This window comes from Dendronephthya gigantea, unplaced genomic scaffold (assembly GCF_004324835.1).
Source record: "Dendronephthya gigantea isolate DGI-Jeju-01 unplaced genomic scaffold, DenGig_1.0 000205F, whole genome shotgun sequence".
Taxonomy (NCBI): Eukaryota; Metazoa; Cnidaria; class Anthozoa; order Malacalcyonacea; family Nephtheidae; genus Dendronephthya; species Dendronephthya gigantea.
The window spans coordinates 52411-76036 of NW_021163215.1; the positions used below are offsets into that span (position 1 = coordinate 52411).

The 23626-nt window shown below is 36.2% G+C and overlaps 3 protein-coding genes across 3 annotated transcripts; all 3 read left to right on the plus strand.

Moving 5' to 3' along the window:
• The first annotated feature begins 304 nt into the window (after positions 1-304).
• Positions 305-3418, plus strand: LOC114539535. Its single transcript, XM_028560170.1, has 5 exons — positions 305-504; positions 1535-1798; positions 2392-2430; positions 3335-3354; positions 3410-3418. Exons 1-5 carry the CDS (start codon positions 426-428, stop codon positions 3416-3418), a joined length of 411 nt encoding a protein of 136 aa, XP_028415971.1. The 5' UTR covers positions 305-425.
• Positions 3419-5906: 2488 nt separating this feature from the next.
• Positions 5907-10468, plus strand: LOC114539536 (scavenger receptor cysteine-rich domain superfamily protein-like). The gene is made up of 7 exons (XM_028560171.1): positions 5907-5919; positions 6509-6556; positions 6596-6871; positions 7727-8050; positions 8920-9243; positions 10160-10374; positions 10424-10468. Exons 1-7 carry the CDS (start codon positions 5907-5909, stop codon positions 10466-10468), a joined length of 1245 nt encoding a protein of 414 aa, XP_028415972.1.
• A 4608-nt stretch (positions 10469-15076) lies between these two features.
• Positions 15077-23282, plus strand: LOC114539537 (deleted in malignant brain tumors 1 protein-like). The gene is made up of 7 exons (XM_028560173.1): positions 15077-15479; positions 15983-16306; positions 17149-17472; positions 18451-18774; positions 19838-20161; positions 20944-21267; positions 22909-23282. Exons 1-7 carry the CDS (start codon positions 15134-15136, stop codon positions 23280-23282), a joined length of 2340 nt encoding a protein of 779 aa, XP_028415974.1. The 5' UTR covers positions 15077-15133.
• Positions 23283-23626: the final 344 nt, after the last annotated feature.

A 23626-nucleotide genomic window follows, 5' to 3' on the forward strand; every position in this document is an offset into this window, starting at 1 on the left:
GATAAACCCATATGTGTTATTATCATGAATAATCGCACATGTTTTATTATCGATTTTCACTGAAAATGACAGATTCCTCAAAAAAAACACTGCATATTATATAATGAATAATATTATATATATTCCGTCTTGCCTGGCAGATTTCCCTTTACCCTCGATACATCCAGCTCCTTTCACTGCAGGACTTACTTTCAAAAGTTGAAAGATCTATAAATCTTCGCAGGATGGGGAATAAACGAAACGAACGAAAGCCAATCATATTCGGCAACTGTAAAGAAGTTTTGCAGACAGTTATATTGTTTTACTTTGCTGCAAATCTCGTTTTTGGAGAGGATGAGTCAAAATTTTGTACAAATGGATGGTCTGAATTCGTTGATGACAGAGAGCAATGGGAAAAAGAGTGTTTAAATGATGATATTATCAATATGTCACATTGTTGTAAGAGGACAGCGGAGTATCTTGAAGGGAGATACGAAAACTACATAAAGTTGTGTCCTATTGTTGGTAATTAAGAACCATATCATTGTTTATATTTTGATTCGAAAGTTCAGTATACTATATAACGTTGTCATGCATGCAGGCATTGGCGGATTAAACGTATAGTAATTATATGTCAAAGTTAATAAATGTCCATGCAGTCTGATTGTTGGGCTGCTTATTCATCCGAAAAGAAGCTTAATGACGGATGATTGCTTTTCCATTACGCATATTAGCAGATTTTTGTAAGTGAGAAGCGAGTGAAATGTTTGCGATGTTTTTGTAAAACCGAATGACATGCAGTAATAACTTCTTATTAACCACGGCGAGGTCTTTATCGAGAAATATCGGACCGAGGTCTTTTTAAACAGACCGAGCTCCAAAGCTAGGTTAGGACTAACCCTGGGTTAAATTTTCCTCGACTTTGGTTTTTTTGGTTCTGCACTGCTGCTCGTTTCAAGACTTTGCAAAATGAGACTTCTATATATATTTATCCACAAAATATTTATGGGAACATGTTCAACTGCATAAGCGAGCGATTAAAAAAACTGATGTAAAAATTTGAGTTAATCCATGCAGGGTTAATGCTGCCAAATTTTTAACTTTGGAGAGGAAGATATTCAATATTCTTGTTCTTCACCATCCAGTTGTTTCAAAATAAGCAGAAGTTGGCACGGTAAATTGCATAAATACCCCCAAATTACCGATCTACTGGCGAAGTTGTTTTTTGCGGATATACCGAAATTTTCTTAAAATCGTATTTCGTAAAAAAGAATGTGTGAGGTACAAAGACCCAGCAACGAGCTGTCGAAACCATTGTTGATGGTGCCAAGTGCTCTCCCTACATCGTGGCAGTATTTAAAATGTGAGATTGTATGTTCAAAAATTACTCGAAATCAAATCAATCTTCAATTTGAGCTGCGGAAAAATATTTTAGCAGTAGAGGTATTCTCTTTTGTTAAAGTAGTTCGGCATGGTATACCTATTCCAAAATGGAATATATGTTGCGTACTTCGTCGACAGGTTCCGGCTAAGACTTTCAATGTTCTCTTATTAGGAGGCAATTGCATTTGTCATTTTCAAGAGCGAAGAATAGACCGCATTACGAGGAGCAAAATGTCAGACCCAGTGTCATGGGCGAAGCCAATGATAACTTGCTCGCATAAATTCAAGATTAATCTTTACAAAGTGGAACCAAACGTAAAATCACCGCAGCCGTTTCCTGCCGGTTTAAATAACATCAAGTATAACTTTATACTGTATGGAGGAAAGACAGTTTCATGTGCCATCTTAGTCTATGTTCGTTCTTGCAATTCCAGTGGTAAGTGTAATCATAGGCGTATAGCACTTTTGGCGGTGACGAATAGCGAAAGCAAAAGACCAGGACACAGCATAGATAACCAAGACACAGATAATTCATCTGGATATCTTTATTGTTATTATCGTGGCATCTATGCATCGGTTTTTTTCATAGCTCGCCAAAAAAAAGGAGGGAGCACTGGTACCTTGTCCAAAGAGGGAAATTGTCGAGAAGAGGGAAATTAAGCATTCTATTAATTCAATTTGTTATTCCATAATTTGTCTTTTGCTCAGAAATTATACTTGACGGACCCAAATTACACGACGCTTTAGAATTGTTAAAGGTATAGACCTGGAAATTTAGAAAATTTACATACTTTTTTATTATTGGTCCAAAATTAATACCTTTCAGTTTCTCAAAAACAGCATCAACGTTGCCTGCGGCGTACTTTTAATCAAATCAAACTTCTCACGCCTAATTTTATTTAGCTTACAACATTTCTCAACGAAACATCAAAACCATATTATTAATATTGTGACGCTCTTTCTACCTATGTGATAAAATTGTTAGATCATAATATGATACGATTAACAAGTTTTATATTCCATGTTTAGGAAAAGAAGAAATAGCTAAGAGAAATGGAAATATAAGAGGTAAACTGCAAAGATCATTATCACTATTGTAAATGTATTTATTAATGTTATACATTACCAGCTATCAAGTTCAATATCATCTGATTCGCCAGTCTTTTTGAAACGTTTGCAGGTGCAACCAACACAAAACAATAAATCTTTCACAAGTTCGTAGTTTAGTTCGCATTGCGCACTTTTGAAGTTTTCTCTTTTTTGAAGATAACTTCTGATTACTAGTCATATGCGATATATCATTTTACAGACGTTTACATAGACGCTATACGCTTTCGGCCAGCTTCCTGGAATACGCGTAAGCCTGGAATACGGTACTATACTTATCGCTTCCTGCATGATATCTGTTTCTTTCATGGGCGGCTTGTAATAATTGAAAAAGTATTTTGTGTAAATTCTTCTTTCCGTTTTTCGTCGCTTTTAAATCGTGAAAAAAAGACTAAAAACTTTACGCACAATACTTATCAAGAAGATAAAAATATCATAATCATATCAATAATTATCATAAAAATATCAGTATGCGGTAATTTTTACCAAGACGAGAACAAGTATGATGCCAAAGCCCATGTTGACAAATTTTCGCTTTGAAAGAACTTCAACGACAGTCTACAGCGGCTTCTGCAATTCTTCGGTTGTGTTTGGGGGCTCCATCGTTTAGAAATTGCTCAAATTTTGGATGTTTTTCACTTAAATTATTTGAGCATAAACTATCTTTTACTCATTTATGAATATAGTGAACTAAAGTAATATTCTGATAATATTCTGACAATAATATTCTGACAGTACGGGATATTTTGAAAGATATAATGATGCAATATGCACATTACCGACTGTAATCTATATACCTTTAAAGTTTGTCTATTTTTATTATTATGTATGCTTTCTATTATTTCTGTATTCTTTTTCGTTCTAGACTGTAAAAAAGATATCCTTGTTCTCTGGGACATTTCGAATTATGTTAACTCTACGTACATCGATGATGTGAAAGAATTTCTAAAGAAATTTATCAAAAGTGAAAAGCTGCGCGTGGAAGAACAAGGCACTCATCTTGGTTTTGCTTCCTTCTCAAGCGACAACCGAACTAGAGAATTATTGGAGGTTGGCGAAATTAAGAACAAAACATTGTTGATGCAGTGGCTGGATAGAATTGGCTTTGAAAATAATCCGAGCGGCGATACGGCGTCCAAAAGTATGGTAAAAAATGTAAGTGAGATGTTTTACCCGATGTAACTACCCCAGTCTATGATATTACAAAAGGCAAATACTTTGGTTAATTTTATTAATTTGTAATTTATGTTACCAGCTGATCTCAAAAAGAAAATTAGCAAATCAGAAGCCAGAACCTCAGAAAAAAAAATCAGATATCATTTCACATAATATAACCAGCATTCCAAAATGAAAGGGAATTTCCTTGCTATATATATATATAAATGAATATATATATATAATTCATTTACTCAATCACTACGTATTTTTCGACAATCAAACGATTATACTAGTAATTATTCAATTTTTTCATAGCCGTTTAACGGGACAAGTCCTAAAAATTTCCGTCCGGACGTAGAAGACGCCTAGTTATTTTGTTCTTAACCAGCAGCGCACATGAATCTGCAGAAAATCAAACGAGGCTTGTCGATGAATATACCACAATACTTAGCAAGAAAAATGTCACTATTGTCCGCCTGGCTGTTGGAAATGAGTTCAAAAAGTTGAAACTATATATTAATGGCTGGTTGTCACCAGAGCGAATATTCGAATTAAAGTTGGACGAGTTGGACAAAGTTGTGAATGAAACAGTTGATGCTTCCTGCACTTTACCTGGTACGTGTATGTGTGTCAAAGGTAAAGGTCATAATACACATCATGCAGGCAAGGTGAAAAATAAACAATTTCATTTAAATTCTATTTCATTTCAAGCCACCCCATCCCATTCTATCCCATCCCTCTCCCAATCCCATCTCATCCCATCTCATCCCATTCCCTTCCCTTCTATTCCATTCCACCCCACTCCATTCTATTGTGTTCGACCATACTTACTCATAGTCTTGAGTTTTTGGTTGATATTATAATAAATGCAATAAATGCAATTTTATCATCAACTGGAAAACTACGAACGCTGGTGCACTTGTATCGTGCAAAGATAAAACTTCTTTAAAATATTATAGTTCAATCATTTCCCAATTTCCATGCCCTAGTTGAATTGAAAAAACGAGACCCGGTTTTCACTTATGAATGGAAGAGCATACAAGAAATAATAAATCTGAAATATTTAACCAAATGCATGCACCATGTCATGTGATATGTTGGAACATATTAAAAAACTCTTCGAAGTGTAACCTAAAAATAATAACTACACATCTACAACCTGTAATATTACTGATCTTGTGTTTTTAAAATAATAATAAAATAATTTACGGATTTTATCATTAGTCATTGTTGCTGTTTAAAGAATTTGGTGCCATATACCGCCTAAAACATGAACGGATATAACCATGGAGCACAAAGCTAAATAACTAAGCTGCTGTGCTTAAGAACACAAGCACTAAGCTGAGTTTAAGGTGCTAGATAACGCACCAATTGGTGTTCTCAGTTGCACTACTGCCTTGTGGTAGATGTTGGTAGTCTTTCCATTTATCAAAAAATTTTGGTGCAAATGCTGCCCCCTCTTTCGCGACTCTGCATGTTCAGCAAATTTAGAGTAAACACTTTTTACTTGAAGGAGGATGTGAATGCAGAGATGGTGGTAACTATGAGTTTATTGCATATGCTAAACCTAATGAAATCGAAGGGCTGGTCCATTGGTCATTACCAGAAGTCACGTGCTCTGACTATGAGAGAGGCCAAGTTCATCCACCTGACGTCAGGTCTCCGGCAAATTTCTCGCTGGGCAAGCACGTGATCACTTATCCCTACTCGTACAAACGCAATAACAAGACTATAGAATTCAAGTGTTTTGTTAACTTCACTGTTGTCGGTAAGTAATTGTAGCTTTCGGACAGCAAATTCGGAATAGTACACGCCGCACTTGACCGGGAAATTTTCGTTAATCGCTGACAAACCTTATGGAGAATAATCCGCTGTTGACCTGGCAAATTTCGTACAATTTAGTCGCAATTTTAATCCCCAAAACTTGGCGTAAAACTACATAATGTAGTTACAAATATGAATATTTTTAAGCTAAATATTACAACAAGGAACAGTAATACGTTGCTTGAATACGTTGCTTGGGTCATATAAGCTAAAATGCTAAAAATCCTTTTACAGATCGGAAAAGCGTCTTGTTCCATCGCCGATTCACTGGTAATTAAGCCAGCGGTTACACTAATTATTTCTGTTCTTTGATATTTCGTATATACTTGCGAGGTTTTCGACATCCTAATTGCACTTTCTTTTGTCTTTTTGGTCCGCAAAGGCAATAGAATAAACAAAAGGCAACTAGAATAAATTCAAAATAGCTTATTTTGCAATTTAGCTTGTGATTGCCCATGCCCACAAACAGTAAATTCTAAAGTTGAAGAGGGCCAGGACAAGATCTTCGTCAGTTGGACAGAACCTAAACCTAGATGCCCGGCAACACCACATCCCGTCAATCCGAAACTTATTGTTTTTTTTTCTATTGGTAATTACACGCGGTACTACAATTACACCTACAGCAACAAGCATCAAACATTTGGCATCCAATGTCATGTAAGAATTGGTGTCACAGGTATGCTCTTCACTATTAAAATATTTCTAATCGTTTTATATTACTTAACTAGAACTTGTACTGAATGCTATAGGGTAACCTGTATTTCGCATGGTTGATATATAGCTAGTTGAAAAAAGGTTGAATTCTATAAACCTCAAACGCCTAAACCTAAAACCCGAAATACAAGCGTGCAAAGTATACAAATGCCAAGCTTTAATTGTGTTGAACAGTGTCGGTATAATAGAGTTCGAATTAAATTTTTCACTTGGAGATGTGCATTAAAAACAGTGGAAACCTACGGTCCTGAGAACCGAAATCTTAAATTTTCGTTATATTAGTTTCACTTTACTATTAACTCCATTCAAAGCATCAGCATAAGCCTCACCTGAAATATTCTAGAGAATAAAACGCTGAGGTTGCAAGGATCTTTAAGTAAAAATGGAACAGGTCGTGTTAAAGTGTTCCTCAATGGACAATGGGGAACAGGACGTGTTGAAGTGTTCTTCAATGGACATTGGGGTACAATCTGTGATGATGGATGGGATTTCAAAGATGCTAGAGTTGTTTGTCGTCAACTTGGTTATCAAGATGCTGTTAGAGCTCTTCAGGGAGGTCAGGTTCCAGATGGTTCTGGACGGATATGGTTAGACGAGGTTGGATGCAAAGGAATGGAGGAAAATTTGATAAGTTGTTCTCATAAAGGTTGGGGAGAACATGATTGCAATCATGACGAAGACGCTGGAGTAGAATGTGTTTCAACAGGTAAAGATACAAAAAATAATAACATGTTAAGGTGGCTTAATGATGTATATCTAATACCGTTCGTTAACTCGGACATTATCTGTGTATTAGACCTATTTCATAATGACGTCAAACGCGGAAAGTCTGGTGTGACACGAAGTTTGATTGGCTCGATGGTTTTGTAGAGGCAATTAAATTCCGTGTAACATCAGACTTTCTGCGTTTGACGTCATTATAAGAAAGGTCTATTGTCTTTGTAACTCTTTTATCAGGCATGTGTAATTTAATGCTTTTAATCAGGCAAAGTACTAGTTAATGACTATGATTTCTATTGTGATCAAACATTTTGTATGAACTTGGGCGTGTATTAGCTACAATTTCTGCTTGCTTACAGCATGTTTTTTTACCAGATTGGAGGTCCGCTTAGGGAAATATTTCCCAAGGTCTCAAAAACAGCCCAAGGCCGCAGGCCGAGGGACTTTTTGAGACCGAGGGAAATATTCCCCAAATACAGACCAATTAAACTGGTAAATAATAGATTTATTTTTTTTCTTGCGGTCCAAATTCATATTTTAGCGTTTGCTCTGTGCTTTTAAACGTCACGCGGTCCACACGGCCTCATACGGACCGCTCGCGTAGCCAATCAGATTGCAGGAAACGCTAAAATATGAATTCGGACCGCAAGAAAAAAAAAAGTTATATTATTTGGCACTAATAGGTTCCTCGCTCGGTCGCTCGGTCAGTTTGTGCATTAAAAAAACAATAGAACGCACGGGCCTCAGAAACGAAATCAGAAACTCTCGTGATATTAGTTTCACTTTACAATTAATTCCACTATTAAAAGCATCAGCTTACGCTTCACTTTATATATTCCAGCTAATATAATGTTGAGGTTACAAGGATCTTTAAGTAAAAATGGAACAGGACGTGTTGAAGTGTTCTTCAATGGGCAATGGGGAACAATCTGTGGTCATGAATGGGATTTTAAAGATGCTAGAGTTGTTTGTCGTCAACTTGGTTATAAAGATGCTGTTAGAGCTCTTCACGGAGGTCAGGTTCCGCATGGTTCTGAACGGATATGGTTAGACAAGGTTGAATGCAAAGGAATTGAGCAAAATTTGATAAGTTGTTCTCATAGAGGATGGGGAGAACATGATTGCAGTCATTACGAAGACGCTGGAGTAGAATGTATTTCAGCAGGTAAAGGTAAAAAGAGTAATAACATGTTAAGGTGGCTTAATGATGTATATCTAATACCGTTCGTTAACTCGGACATTATCTGTGTATTAGACCTATTTCATAATGACGTCAAACGCGGAAAGTCTGGTGTGACACGAAGTTTGATTGGCTCGATGGTTTTGTAGAGGCAATTAAATTCCGTGTAACATCAGACTTTCTGCGTTTGACGTCATTATAAGAAAGGTCTATTGTCTTTGTAACTCTTTTATCAGGCATGTGTAATTTAATGCTCTTAATCAGGCAAAGTACTAGTTAATGACTATGATTTCTATTGTGATCAAACATTTTGTATGAACTTGGGCGTGTATTAGCTACAATTTCTGCTTGCTTACAGCAGCTAATAAATATATGTTTTTTACCAGATTGGAGGTCCGCATAGGGAAATATTTCCCAAGGTCTCAAAAACAGCCCAAGGCCGCAAGCCGAGGGACTTTTTGAGACCGAGGGAAATATTCCCCAAATACAGACCGATTAAACTGGTAAATAATAGATTTATTTTTTTTCTTGCGGTCCGAATTCATATTTTAGCGTTTGCTCTGTGCTTTTTAAACGTCACGCGGTCCGTACGGCCTCATACGGACCGCTCGCGTAGCCAATCAGATTGCAGGAAACGCTAAAATATGAATTCGGACCGCAAGAAAAAAAATTTGTTATATTATTTGGCACTAATAGGTTCCTCGCTCGGTCGCTCGGTCAGTTTGTGCATTAAAAAAACAATAGAACGCACGGGCCTGAGAAATGAAATCAGAAACTCTCGTGATATTAGTTTCACTTTACAATTAATTCCACTATTAAAAGCATCAGCTTACGCTTCACTTTATATATTCCAGCTAATATAATGTTGAGGTTACAAGGATCTTTAAGTAAAAATGGAACAGGACGTGTTGAAGTGTTCTTCAATGGACAATGGGGAACAATCTGTGATCATGGATGGGATTTCAAAGATGCTAGAGTTGTTTGTCGGCAACTTGGTTATCAAGATGCTGTTAGAGCTCTTTGGGGAGGTCAGGTTCCTAATGGTTCTGGACGGATATGGTTAGACAAGGTTGAATGCAAAGGGTTTGAGCAAAATTTGATAAGTTGTTCTCATAGAGGATGGGGAGAACATGATTGCAGGCATTCCGAAGACGCTGGAGTAGAATGTATTTCAGCAGGTAAAGGTAAAAAAATAAGCATGTCAAGGTGGCTCTGTGAGCATATATCTGAAAAACGCTAATGTTTTCCGATTTCTCATTTAAAAGTGATTTTTTTCGGCAGTTCTGACACAATTTTCAAAAACTTGTCCTAATAAATCTTTGAAAATGGGTTGAATTTGGTGGACGACTTAACGACATTTATACCAGAGGTTCAACAGCGTCTGTTAACTCGGATTTAATCTGTGCAATTGTCTGTGTAACTCTATTATCAGGACTTACGAGTCAATGACTATCGCCTGTATTGTAAAATCTCACTTAAACTCATTGAGTAGCGAATCTTAATCTTATCATAGGGTTTCGATAGAGGCATTTTCAGTCGAATAAAAGCTTGATTCTCAGTGTTTAACCTTGAATGTTTGCAGCGGTTAAGAAAAAACTTTTTCAATGACCAGTAAAAATAAAATTTGCATGTCACACTTAATGAGTGTGAGTGTGAGTGTGAGTAAGCTTTTGGAACACAGGCGCTTGATTTTTATCGTAATCAAATATTTCGTATGAACTTGGGCGTGTATTAGCTACAATTTCTGCTTGCTTACAGGAAAGAATATGTTACCTTACTTGGCGCTAATAGAAAATTTGCTAAATTGTCTCATTGCGAACATAATAGCCTTAATAGGAGTTTTTAATCTTTCTTATTTGCTGTCACGCAATGTCGCAAGCTCGGCTTTGGCGTCTCATTTTCAGTATTGTGATTTGTGGCAAAATTTCAAACGAGTCAGTAAGTCAGTCGGTTGGTCGGTCGCATTAAATTTAAGTAATTTTCGTGATATTAGTTTCAGTTATCACTTTACGGTTAACGCTTTATTCTAATTCCACTATTTAAAGCATCAGCATAACTCACACAAGCTTTATTTAGATATTTTAAATATTCCAGCTGATATAAAGCTGCGGTTACAAGGATCTTTAAATAAAAATGGAACAGGACGTGTTGAAGTGTTCTTCAATGGACAATGGGGAACAATCTGTGATTATGGATGGGATTTCAAAGATGCTGAAGTTGTTTGTCGTCAACTTGGTTATCAAGGTGCCGTTAGAGCTCTTCGCGGAGGGAAGGTTCCTCATGGTTCTGGACGGATATGGTTAGACGAGGTTGGATGCAAAGGAATGGAGCAAAATTTGATAAGCTGTTCTCATAAAGGATGGGGAGAAAATGATTGCAGGCATTTCCAAGACGCTGGAGTAGAATGTTGTTCAGCAGGTAAAGGTACAAAAAAAACAAGTTAAGGTGGTTCAATGAGCATATATCTAACAGCGTTCGTTAACTCGGACTTTATCTGTGCAATAGACCTATTTCATCAAACGCGGAAAGTCTGATGTTACACGAAGTTTCATTGGCTGGATAGTTTTGTGGAGCCAATCAAATTCCGTGTAACATCAGACTTTCCGCGTTTGACGTCATTATAAGAAAGGTCTATTGTTGTTTGTTTAACTCTATTATCAGGCTTGTGTATTTTTCCAGAACGGGTGCGGAGGGCCATGCGAGGATACTAATTCCGCTGGGAGATTAATTACACCCGGGTATTGTGACAGAACATGGCGGAATCCAAAGTTGCCCAAATTCTATGTCATGGACACTGAGCTATATTATAATTCCTGGAGGTTTTGCTCCTCCCATTTCAGTAACTTTGCCTCCGCCATCTTTTTGAAGCAAAAAGCATGTAGGACTTCGGCTTCTGCGCAGTGCGCAGAAGTTTTGCTGACGATATATGGTCCCCTTTGCCCATGGTAATTACCACTGACCAGGTTCAAATCTGAGTCCGCTACAACAGTTGCTCTCCCTGGTTTATCTAAACAATAGTATTCTCCCCTGTTTTTCTATCAATATTTTTGTTTTGGCTGTGAAGCATTGTTGTTTTGTATTTTTGATTTATTTTTGTGCTACAATAGCTTGCAATAAGGCGTTTATTTCAGTTATATACAAGTCGTTGACGCTGTTTTGCCAATGCCAGAAAAAAATATTAAAACGTAAAAAAAAATTGTGGACGAAGGATTTTTATACGATTAGCTGACAGGTTATTTTATTTATTTTCATTATTCATACATTTCTGCAAAAATTTTTGGAAATGCTTGTCTATTTTTCCAGTCTTGTCGGAAATTTGGATTATCTTTCGGATATCAATCGCCGACTAAAGGTTACCGGCAGAAAATATGTGGTTATGTTATGTTTTCCTTGGAACATAAAGGCCAAACCTCATGCAAGATGCTGGGCGGCTTATTAGTAATTGTAGTTCAAGTCATATTCGGATAGGATATTTTCATTTAGCTCATTATAGCTATAAGTTACCCCTATCTTACTGTATCCCAAGTATTGCACATTCAAATTGTTCCCTGCTTGATATGGAATGATATTCAAGATAGCATTATCTTAATAGCAAAGGGCCAAAGGCTATATGGTAAATAACAAAAATTTGATTGTATATGGTACCAAGAAGATTATAGTAGTAGTTGTGCTATCAAACACATGTCTTATGAATTAATGAAAATGCAACTGAGCCTATTCATTCCTCCATTAGTCTATAATTTATCAACCTTCAAGTCCTGATTAGCCTCATGATAATATTCCTTGTAATGGTGGGTAGGATAAAACTGTCCAGAAAATTATAAAAGTTGGTGCAAATTGAAAACAAACTGCTCAGTCAATGCATTTCTGTATAACTTTATTTTCCATTTAAATAACAATTGTATCTATGACTTACAAAGTCAACATGGTAAAATTAACAGTTTAATGTTCAGGGGCGGCGGAACAGCGGGGGCTAGTAGGGCTAAGCCCCCCATAATATATTATGTTCCTGCCGCCCCTAATTTGCAAAAAAGCATTCCCCAAATTCCATAACATCTTCATCCTAAAAAAGAGAGATCAGACCAAGTTTAACTGTACTCAATAAAGTACACCCAGAGGGCAGAGCCTAAGGGGAGTAAAAACCATTGCAAATTAACAAGCTTGAATCAAGCTTGTAGCTTGATCAACAAGGTGCAAGATGCCAAGAAGTCTATTAAGCTATGATTATTGACTTTGCATTTGACAAGGCAAACAAGATAACATACTAGACTTTTAAAAACCACTGTTGAAAGCTAACAGTGAAATATTTTGTATCATCACTCACTCAGTAATCATGTTTTAAATTCATCTAAAATAGACTAAAAGGATCAATAGAGAGACTATTAGATTCACTGGGAGGTTGAACATCTTAATTGTTTGACTGGAGATACTCATTGGCATAAAATATGAGTAAAAGCTCCAGTGCATGACATTTTCGAATTTCACATCCCATATGAGTTCTATTCATTAGACGTTTTCTAATAAAAAACAACATAGCCATAACTCAAAAGATCAGTTATTGATCCTTTTTCATAAAATATAGTTTTTATAGCGTATTAAACTAAGAGTCTAAGTCATGTACCATTGATCAAAAAGGCTGAAGCATATTTGCCGTTTTTAACATTAATTTCAAAGGTATTACTAGAACAGACGCTTTGGTAGTTGTCTATATCAAAAGCGAAAAATGAAAATGTTGTGAAAACCGGCTTACCTGAGGTAAAAATTAATATCCCGATAGCTGAATTAAGTCATTCACAGCATCATATGTAGAGCAAAAAACCACTTCTCCATTTAACTTGTTGAACAGGGAAAAAGAGACTTTTTATATCAAATGCGTAGAAAATATATGCCGAAAACAATACCGAAAATATTTTCATAAAAATCGAGAGGGTGATGGACCCGTTTTTGACTTTGTATCCCCACAGTGTGGTATCGTAGTATGTCAGTGGTAATTACCATGGGCAAAGGGGACCATGTGGCGTCAGCAAAGCTGAAAATCCACCATCTTTTTTTGTACGCTTTTTGGTGGCGAGCAAAGCCTCCATGGACTTTCAATAATCATCGTACTTGTGCGCATGCGCAAAATTTGAACGTGTGAAGACTGGTAATTAGCAACTTGCTTATTGGCTAAGACGAAACGTTTGTGTTTCAGTGAAAAACGTCAGCAATTTAACCATAGGAATCCCAATGAATATTTTTGAAATATTAAGTAAATAGTCCAGTTACGTTCTGAGTTCAGTGACGTCAGTGATTGCGAATGATAGAATATGTGACGAGTGTGCTTGACAAACGACGTGTGCTTGTCAAGCATCCGGGGGTAACGTTAAAGTTTAAGGCAAGTTGGAAAAAAACGTGAAGACACAAAAAATTTAAGGTTTGTATAAATACCTGTTGAAAATTTTTAAATACCATTTTTATGCGAACATTTTAAACGCAAATGGGCTGAAACTTTAAGAAGACTGCAAAGGTTAAACCGGTTTTTCAACTTGCCTTAAACTTAAACTATACCCCCCGGATGCTTAACAAGCACACGTCGTTTGTTTATTTTCTTGACAAATAGATCCGTTGCTCAAACCGGCAAATAGGCAAAAGTTTTGTACATTTTTTGTGCATTTTGATTTGTTTTTTAAAATAATTTTAATGGAATAATGTTGTTGGAGTATCTAAAATGTATTTCAGATAATTTATTTGAGGGATTTTCGTTGTTTTGATATGAAATTTTGCAAATGAAATTCTTATGTATGTTTATATTATTACAAGAGTTTCCATCCTTCTCAATAACTATATCTTATGCTTCGCGATCACTGACGTCACTGCACTCGCAACGTAACTGGACTATTTTCTTATCATTTCAAAAATATTTATTGGGATTCCTATGATTTAACTATAATTTTGCAAACTATTTTTTTTAAAAAATATTTCGAAAACACAATATAAAATGTGGAATGGGAAGAGTTTAAAATATCATCAGAACTGGAAGAGTTATAGCGGTGAAAAGGAACAACTCGTAGTTTCAGTATAATCCTTGAAATGGTAGATGTCTACTTTGTTTATTTCGAGGTTTATTTCGTGTTTGCTGTACGAATATATTTATGACTATATGACCTTGGTACAGTATGTCGTTTTTGCTCGGTTTTGCGAAGACATAACCGACTATTTAAGGTTTTACATATTGCATGGTTATTAATTAAAATGAAAATTATAGTTAAATCTTTAAAAAAATGTTCGCATAAATCTAAGGTAAAAAGAATTATACACAATATTTCATCCTCAAACAGTTAGACGTTTATTGTAGAGCTTGGATTAGGTCGAACAGCATTCATACCTAAGCTTCAACAGCGTCTGTTAACTCGGACTTTATCTGTGCAATTGTCTGTGCAACTCTATTATCAGGATTGTGAACTTTAATGCCGGTGATCACACAGATTAGGAGTCAGTGACTATGATTCCTATCGTAATAAAACATTTTTTATTAAGGGGCTGATTACATGGAGTGTTTTAACAGGGCTAAACTTACTGTTGTTGTCATGTAATCATAAATAAACTTAAACCCGGACAGAAAAATTCGCCTTGACAATGCTTTTTCGTTTGTTTATTTCACTTTTATGTGCAGTCATAGTCCCTTAAAGGTCAAGTTATTGTCATTCGGGATTTTAAAGCGCACAAAGAATCGAAATAAATTATTATGTCTACTACCAGCCAGGCTGGTTTACAAACTCAGCCCGGGCTGAAAAAAAGACACCATGTAATCAGCCCCTAACTTGGGCGTGTATTAGCCACATGCAACTTCTGCTTGTTTACAGGAAAGAATAAGTTATCTTATTTGGCGCTAATAGAAATTTGCAAAATCGTTTCATTGGGAACATAATACCAGTTTTTATTCTTTCTTATTTGCTGTCACGCAATGCCTCAAGCTCACATTTGGCGTCTCATCTTTTGTTAACAGAAGAACCCTACTGGAAAAATTCACGTCGCGTAGTTGGTTTCGTTACCACGAATCTGCTCTTAAAAGGGAAGAAGACTGTTATTATGTCGAATGCAAATAAAAAGATATCAAACAAAATGAGGTTACAAGGATCTTTCAGTAAAAATGGAACAGGACGTGTTGAAGTGTACTTCAGTGGACAATGGGGAACAATCTGTGATGATGGATGGGATTTCAAAGATGCTAGAGTTGTTTGTCGTCAACTTGGTTATAACGATGCTGTTAGAGATCTTCACGGAGGTCAGGTTCCTGATGGTTCTGGACGGATATGGTTAGACGAGGTTGAATGCAAAGGAATGGAGCAAAGTTTGATAAGTTGTTCTCATAGAGGATGGGGAGAACATGATTGCAGTCATTCCGAAGACGCTGGAGTAGAATGTCTTTCAAAAGGTAAAGTCAAAAAAATAACCACATGTTGTTAGGGTGGTTCAATGAGCGTATATCTAAGATCGTTCGTTAACTCGGACTTTATCTGTGCAATATACCTATTTCGTAATGACATCAAACGCGGAAAGTCTGGTGTTACACGAAGTTTGATTGTCTCGATAGTTTTGTAGAGGCAATTAAATTCTATGTAACATCAGACTTTCCGCGTCATTATAAGAAAGGTCTATTGTCTGGGTAACTGTGTCAATGACTTTGATTTCTATCGTGATCAAACATTTTGTATGAACTTGGGCGTGTATTAGCTACAATTTCTGCTTGCTTACAGGAAAAAATGAGTTATCTTATTTGGCGCTAATAGGTCGGTCGCTCGGTCGGTCCGTCAGTTTATTCATTAAGAAAATGGAGACCTGAGAAACACAATCAGAAATTTTTGTGATATTAGTTTCACTTTACAAATAATTCCACTATTCAAAGCATTAGCATAAGCTTCACTTTAAATATTCCAGCCTATAAAACGCTGAGGTTACAAGGATCTTTCAGTAAAAATGGGACAGGACGTGTTGAAGTGTTTTTCAATGGACAATGGGGAACAATCTGTGATGATGGATGGGATTTCAAAGATGCTAGAGTTATTTGTCGTCAACTTGGTTATCAAGATGCTGTTAGAGCTCTTTACGGAGGTCAGGTTCCTCATGGTTCTGGACAGATATGGTTAGACGAGGTTAAATGCACAGGAATGGAACAAAATTTGACAAGTTGTTCTCATAGGGAATTGGGAGAACATGATTGCAGTCATTATGAAGACGCTGGAGTAGAATGTTTTCCAGCAGGTAAAGATAAAATAACGGAGATAAGATAGTCTAAAAAACGCAAATGTTTTCGGATTTCTCATTTAAAAGTGATTTTTCCTGCAGTTCTGTCACAATTTTTAAAAACTTGACCTAGAATATCTTTGAAAAAAGGTTGAATTAGGTGAACGACTTAACAACATTTATACCTGAGGTTCAACAGCGTCTGTTAACTCGGATTTAGTCTGTGCAATTGTCTGTGTAACTCTATTATCAGGATTGTGAACTTTAATGCCAGTTATCACGCAAGGTACGAGTCAATGACTATCGCTTGTGTTCTAAAAGCTCACTCACGCTCAAACTTATGAGTAGAGGTATTTCCATTCGAATAAAAGGTTCATTCTCAGTGTTTAACCTTGAATTTTTCCAACGGTTAAGAAAAAACTTTTTCATGGACCAGTAAAGTAAAATTTGTATGTCACACTGAATGAGAGTGAGTGTGAGTAAGCTTTTGAAATACAGGCGTTTGATTTCTATCGTAATCAAACATTTCGTATGAACTTGGGCGTGTATTCGCTACAATTTCTGCTTGCTTACAGGAAAGAATATGTTACCTTACTTGGCGCTAATAAAAAATTTGCTAAATTGTCTCATTGCAAACATAATAGCCTTAATAGGAGTTTTTAATCTTTCTTATTTGCCATCACGCAATGTCGCAAGCTCGCCTTTGGCGTCTCATTTTTAGTGCGTCTCATTGCAATGTGTAGCGAAATTTCAAACGAGTCAGTCAGTTAGTCGGTCGGTTTATGCATTAAAAAAAGAGACCTGCGTGCCTGAGAAACTTTTCAAGGCATCAACATAAGCTTAACCTTTAAATATTCCAGCTGATGTAACGCTGAGGTTACAAGGATCTTTAAGTAAAAATGGAACAGGACGTGTTGAAGTGTTTGTCAATGGACAATTGGGAACAATCTGTGATTATGGATGGGATTTCAAAGATGCTAGAGTTGTTTGTCGTCAACTCGGTTATCAAGATGCTGTTAGAGCTCTTCAGGGAGATCAGGTTCCTCATGGTTCTGGACGGATATGGTTAGACGAGGTTGAATGTACAGGAATGGAGCAAAATTTGAAAAGTTGTTCTCATAGAGGATGGGGGGAACATGATTGCAGTCATGGCCAAGACGCTGGAGTAGAATGTGTTTCAACAGGTAAAGATACAAAAAATAAACATGTTAAGGTGGATCTATGAGCATATATCTGATATAAGCAAATGTTTTCCTATTTCTCATTTAAAAGTGATTTTTCCTGCCTTTCTGACAAAAACTTTTTAAAAACTAACATAATAAATCCTAGAAAATAGGTGGAATCAGGCGGACGACTTAACGACATTCATACCTAATTTTTGCGATCGTAGAAAATTTTCCAAATCGTTTCATTGGGAATATAATATTTTTATATTTTTTTTCTCTTACGGATGTCGCAAACTCACTTTTGGCGTCTCATCTTTTGTAAACAGAAGAACCCTACTGGAAAAATTTATGTTTTTTAGTGAGTTTCGTTACCACGAATCTGTTTTTAGGAAGGAAAAATACAGTTATTATGTCGAATGCAATTAAAAACATATGAAACAAAACCTTTCTCGGAAATCTCGCATGGTCTATATACAGCGAGTTCAAAAATGTTTAATTCTATAAACCTTAAGGCCCATTTACACTTGCAATTTTTGCTGCCATTTTATGTGCTATTTTCTTCCTTTCTTGTATTCAAATGAGTGAATTAGTTACTGATATTCAAATAAGAGTTCTTATACATCGGAGAATTCGTAACTAGTTACTCGTTTACATCTATCGAGAGAGCAAAATCGCACATAAAATCGCAGCAAAAATCGCAAGTGTAAACGGGCCTTTAAACGCCTTAACCCAAACCCCGAAATACAAGCGTGCAAAATATAAAAGTGTAAAGGTTTAATTGTGTTGAACAATGTCAGTATATAACGGAATCGAACTCGAATTAAATTTTTCACTTGGAGGTATGGAATAAAAGATAATAGAAATCTAAGGGCCTGAGAGACGAAATGAGAAATTTTCGTCATATAAGTTTCACTGAATCATCTTACTATTTATCCCACAATTCAAACCATCAGCATAACTCACACAAGCTTTACTTAGATATTTTAAATATTCCAGCCGATATAACGCTACGGTTACAAGGATCTTTAAGTCAATATGGAACAGGACGTGTTGAAGTGTTCTTCAATGGACAATGGGGAACAATCTGTGATGATGGATGGGATTTCAAAGATGCTAGAGTTGTGTGTCGTCAGCTTGGTTATCAATTTGCCGTTAGAGCACTTTACGGAGGTCAGGTTCCTCATGGTTCTGGACGGATATGGTTAAACGAGGTTGAATGCAAAGGAATGGAGCAAAATTTGTTAAGTTGTTCTCATAGTGGATGGGAACAAAATTATTGCAGTCATGACCAAGACGCTGGAGTAGAATGTGTTTCAACAGGTAAAGACACAAAAAATAAACACGCTAAGCAGATTCTTTGAGCGTATATCTAAGAGTGACCGTTAACTCGGACGTTATCTGTGCAATCGCCTGTTTAGCTCTGATATCAGGATTGTGAACTTAAATGCCGTTAAGTAATTAACCACGCAAAATTCGATTCAAAGACTACATGATTTCTATCGTAATCAAACATTTTGTATGAAGTTGGGCGTATAATAGCTACAGTTACTGCTTGCTTACAGGAAAGAATCAGTCTTCTTATTTGTTGCGAATAGAAAATTTGCTAAATCGTTTCTTTGCGAACATAATACCAGTTTTTAATGTTTCTTATTTGCTGTCATGCAATGTCGCAAGCTCGCTTTTGGCGTCTCATCTTTTGTTAACAGAAGAACCCTACTGGAAAATTTTATGTCGCTTAGTGAGTTTCATTACCACGAATATTCTCTTAGAAAGGAAAAATACAATTATTATGTCGAATACAATTAAAAACATATGAAAAAACCTTTTTCAGAAACCGCGAAAGGTCTATATACAGCGAGTTCAAAAAATGTTTAATTCTATAAACCTTAAGGCCCGTTTACATTTGCAATTTTTCCTGCGATTTTATGTTCGAGTTTCTTCCTTTGATAGATACAAATGAGTGAATTAGTTACTGATATTCAAATAAGAGTTCTTATACATCGCAGAATTCGTAACTAGTTACTCGTTCACATCTATCAATAGAGGAAAATCGCACATAAAATCGCAGCAAAAATCGCAAGTGTAAACGGGACTTTAAACGCCTTAAGATAAACCCCGAAATACAAGCGTGCAAAGTATATATAAAAGTGTCAAGGTTTAATTGTGTTGAACAGTGTCAATATATATAACGGAATCGAACTCGAATTGAATTACTCACTAGGAAATATGCATTAAAAGACAATAAAACTTATGAGACTGAGAAACGAAATGAGAAATTTTCGTGATATTAATTTCACTGAATCACCAGTTTACTAATTATTCCACTATTCAAAGCATTAGCATAACTCACACGAGCATTACAGAAATATTTTGAATATTCCAGCTGATATATTGCTGCGGTTACAAGGATCTTTGATTAAAAATGGAACAGGACGTGTTGAAGTGTTCTTCAATGGACAATGGGGAACAATCTGTGATTATGGGTGGGATTTCAAAGATGCTAGAGTTGTTTGTCGTCAACTTGGTTATCTAGATGCCGTTAGAGCTCTTCACGGAGGTGAGGTTCCTCATGGTTCTGGACGGATATGGTTAGACGAGGTTGAATGCAAAGGAATGGAGCAAAATTTGATGAGTTGTTCACATAGAGGATGGGGAGAAAATTATTGCAGTCATGACCAAGACGCTGGAGTAGAATGTGTTTCAACAGGTAAAGATACAAAAAATAAACATTTTAAGTTGGCTCTATGAGCAAATAGCTAACAGCGTCCGTTAACTTGGACTTTATCTGTGCAATTGTCTGTGTAATTGTATTATCAGGCTTTTGAACTTTAATGCCGTTAATCACTTAAAGTACGCAATTTTTTTCGTCTCACGGATGTCGCAAACTCACCTTTGGCGTCTCATCTTTTGTTAACAGAAAAACCCTACTGGAAAAATTCAAGTCGTGTAGTGGGTTCCGTTACTACTAATGTGCTCTTATGGAAAGGAAAAAATAAATTTATTATGTGGAATACAATTAAAACATATCAAACAAAACCTTTTTTTGAAACCCCACTTACACTTTGAATTTTTGCTGCCGTTTTATGTGCTATTTTCTTCCTTTGATAGATACAAATGAGTGAACTACTTACTGAAATTCAAATAAGAGTTCTTATACATCAGAGAATTCGTAACTAGTTACTCGTTCACATCTATCGAAAGAGCAAAATCGCATATAAAATTGCCTGTGTAAATTGGCCTTTAAACGCCTTAACCTAAACCCCGAAATACAAGCGTGCAAAGTAAACAAGTGTCGAGCTTTAATTGTGTTAAACAGTGACGGTTTAATGGAACTCAAATTGAATTCTTAACTTAGAGATATGCATCAAAGAGCCGTAGAGACCTACGGGCCTGAGAAACGAAATCAGAAATTTTCGTGATATTAGTTTCACTTCAGTATGAACTCGACTATTCAAAGCATTAGCATAAGCTTCACTTTAAATATTCCAGCTTATAAAACGCTGAGGTTACAAGGATCTTTAAGTAAAAATGGAACAGGACGTGTTGAAGTATTCTTCTATGGACAATGGGGAACAATCTGTGATGATGGATGGGATTTCAGAGATGCTAGAGTTGTTTGTCGTCAACTTGGTTATCAAGATGCTGTTAGAGCTCTTCGCGGAGGTCAGGTTCCTGATGGTTCTGGACGGATATGGTTAGACGAGGTTGGATGCAAAGGAATGGAGCAAAATTTGTTAAGGTGTTCTCATTCAGGATGGGGAAAACATGCTTGCAGTCATGACGAAGACGCTGGAGTAGAATGTTTTTCAACAGGTAAAGATAAAAAAATAAACACGCTAAGGTGGCCCTGTGAGCATATATCTGAAAAAAACGTTAATGTTTTCCTATTTGGCATTTAAAAGTAATTTTTTCCTCGTGTTCTGACACGATTTTTAAAATCTTGACCTCGTAAGTCTTTGAAAATGGGTTGAAATTAGGTCGAATGGCATTTACAACTGAGCTTCAACAGCGTCTGATAACTCGGACTTTATCTCTGCAATTGTCTATGTAACTCTATTATCAGGATTGTGAACTTTAATGCCGGTGATCACGCAAAGTACGAGTCAATGACTATGATTTCTATCGCAATGAAACATTTTCTATGAGGTTGGGCGTGTATTAGCTACAATTTCTGCTTGCATGCTTACAGCAAGGAATAAGTTATTTTATTATATGTGTATAGAGATTTATGCACAGCAAAATGATGAAATAAAAATCATATTTCACTGTGTAAATTAATTTCATGCAATTTGATTGGACGTACGATGTTTTTCACGTGTGAAAAAATGCCATACACGGCTTTTGATTGGACGTACGTTATTCTTCACACGTGAAAAATTGTCGTATGTCATTTTGGCGGCAATTTGTTTACATTTTCTTTCAAAATGACGTCGAAATTTAGGAGTGAAATTCAAAACATAATTCTCATATTCAAGATATTTTTACATTCAGCACATTCTCAATTAAATCTTTCGGAAAGAATATCTAACTTCTATTGAACAAAATTAAAAAGAAACTGAACGGTAATAAATATGTTTTGATGGATAAAGTTTCGATTTTGTTTCTCGCTGTATTTTTGTATATTAAAAGCGTGTCGTTGTCAAATTGATCTCTATACACATTTAATAAACCAATTACTTCATGGTTGGCTCGTTTGTACGATTTTTATTATGCAATCGTTGCGAAGGATCGCAAACTTACTCGTTCGCTGCGCTATCTTGTTCGTATTGCGATCCTTCACAACTCGTGCATAAAAATCGTACACACTCGCCAACCATGAAGTAATCTCTATTTATTTGGCGCTAATAGAACATTTGCTAAATCGTTTGATTTGGAACATAATGCCAGTTTTTAATCTTTCTTATTTGCTCTCACGCATGTCGCAAGCTCGTCTTTGGCGTCTCATCCTTTGTTAACAGAAGAACCGTCATGGAAAAATTCACGTCGCGTAGCGAGTTTCGTCACACTTGCAATTTTTGCGGCGATTTTATGTTCAATTTTCTTCCTTTAATAGATGAAATGAGTGAATTAGTTACTGATATTCAAATGAGAATTCTTATACATCAGAGCATTCGTAACTAGTTACTCGTCCACGTGTATCAAAAGAAAGAAATCATATATAAAATCGGAGCAAAAATTGCAAATGTAAACAGGCCTTTAAACGTCTAAATGTAAAACCCAAAATACAACATATAAAAAATACAAGTGTCAAGCTTCAATTGTGTTCTACGGTGTAGGTGTCATGGAATACTTAAATTGAATTTTTCACTTGGAGTTATGCATTAAAAAGCAATAGAAACCTGCGGGCCTGAGAAACGAAATCAGAAAATTTCGGGATATTAGTTTCACCTTCCTATTAATTTCACTATTCATAGTATCAAGATAAGCTTTATTTAGATATTTTAAATATTTCAGCTAATGTAACGCTGAGGTTGCAAGGATCTTTAAGTGAAAATGGAAGAGGACGTGTTGAAGTGTTCTTCAATGGACGATGGGGAACAATCTGTGATGATGGATGGGATTTAAAAGATGCTGAAGTTGTTTGTCGTCAACTTGGTTATCAAGGTGCCGTTAGAGCTCTTCGCGGCAGCGAGGTCCGGAATGGTTCTGCACGGGTATGGTTAAACGAGGTTGAATGCAAAGGAATGGAGCCAAATTTGATAAGTTGTTCTCATGCGGGATGGGGAGAACATGATTGCAGTCATGACGAAAATGCTGGAGTAGAATGTGTTTCAACAGGTAAAGATACCAGAAATGAACGTGTTAAGTTGGCCCTCTGCGCAAATTAATATCATGGAAGACGCTAATCTTTTCCTATTTCTTATTTAAAAGTGATTTTTTTCTCCGATCCTGACACAATTTTGAATAACTTGACGTAGTAAATCTTTGAAAATGGGTTGAATTAGGCAGATGACTTAACGACATTTATACCCGAGGTTCAACAGCGTCTGTTAACTCGGACTTTATCTGTGCAATTGTCTGTGTAACTCTACTATCAAGATTGTGAACTTTGATGCCAGTGATCTCGCAAAGTACGAGTCAATTACTAGATTTCTATCGTTATCAAACATTTTGTAACTTGGGCGTGTATTAGCTACAATTTCTGCCTTTTTGCTCACAGGAAAGAATAAGT

Excerpts from the sequence above, each read along its gene's own strand:
- LOC114539535 (XM_028560170.1), top strand. The coding sequence starts at position 426 with ATGTCACATTGTTGTAAGAGGACAGCGGAGTATCTTGAAGGGAGATAC. Across the intron at positions 505-1,534 it reads AAAGTTGTGTCCTATTGTTG|GAGGCAATTGCATTTGTCAT; the intron begins GTAATTAAGAAC and ends TTCTCTTATTAG. Across the intron at positions 2,431-3,334 it reads GAGAAATGGAAATATAAGAG|ACTGTAAAAAAGATATCCTT; the intron begins GTAAACTGCAAA and ends TTTTCGTTCTAG.
- LOC114539536 (XM_028560171.1), top strand. Across the intron at positions 6,557-6,595 it reads TTTAAGTAAAAATGGAACAG|GACGTGTTGAAGTGTTCTTC; the intron begins GTCGTGTTAAAG and ends AATGGGGAACAG. Across the intron at positions 9,244-10,159 it reads AGTAGAATGTATTTCAGCAG|CTGATATAAAGCTGCGGTTA; the intron begins GTAAAGGTAAAA and ends TAAATATTCCAG.
- LOC114539537 (XM_028560173.1), top strand. The coding sequence starts at position 15,134 with ATGTCGAATGCAAATAAAAAGATATCAAACAAAATGAGGTTACAAGGA. Across the intron at positions 17,473-18,450 it reads AGTAGAATGTGTTTCAACAG|CCGATATAACGCTACGGTTA; the intron begins GTAAAGATACAA and ends TAAATATTCCAG. Across the intron at positions 21,268-22,908 it reads AGTAGAATGTTTTTCAACAG|CTAATGTAACGCTGAGGTTG; the intron begins GTAAAGATAAAA and ends TAAATATTTCAG.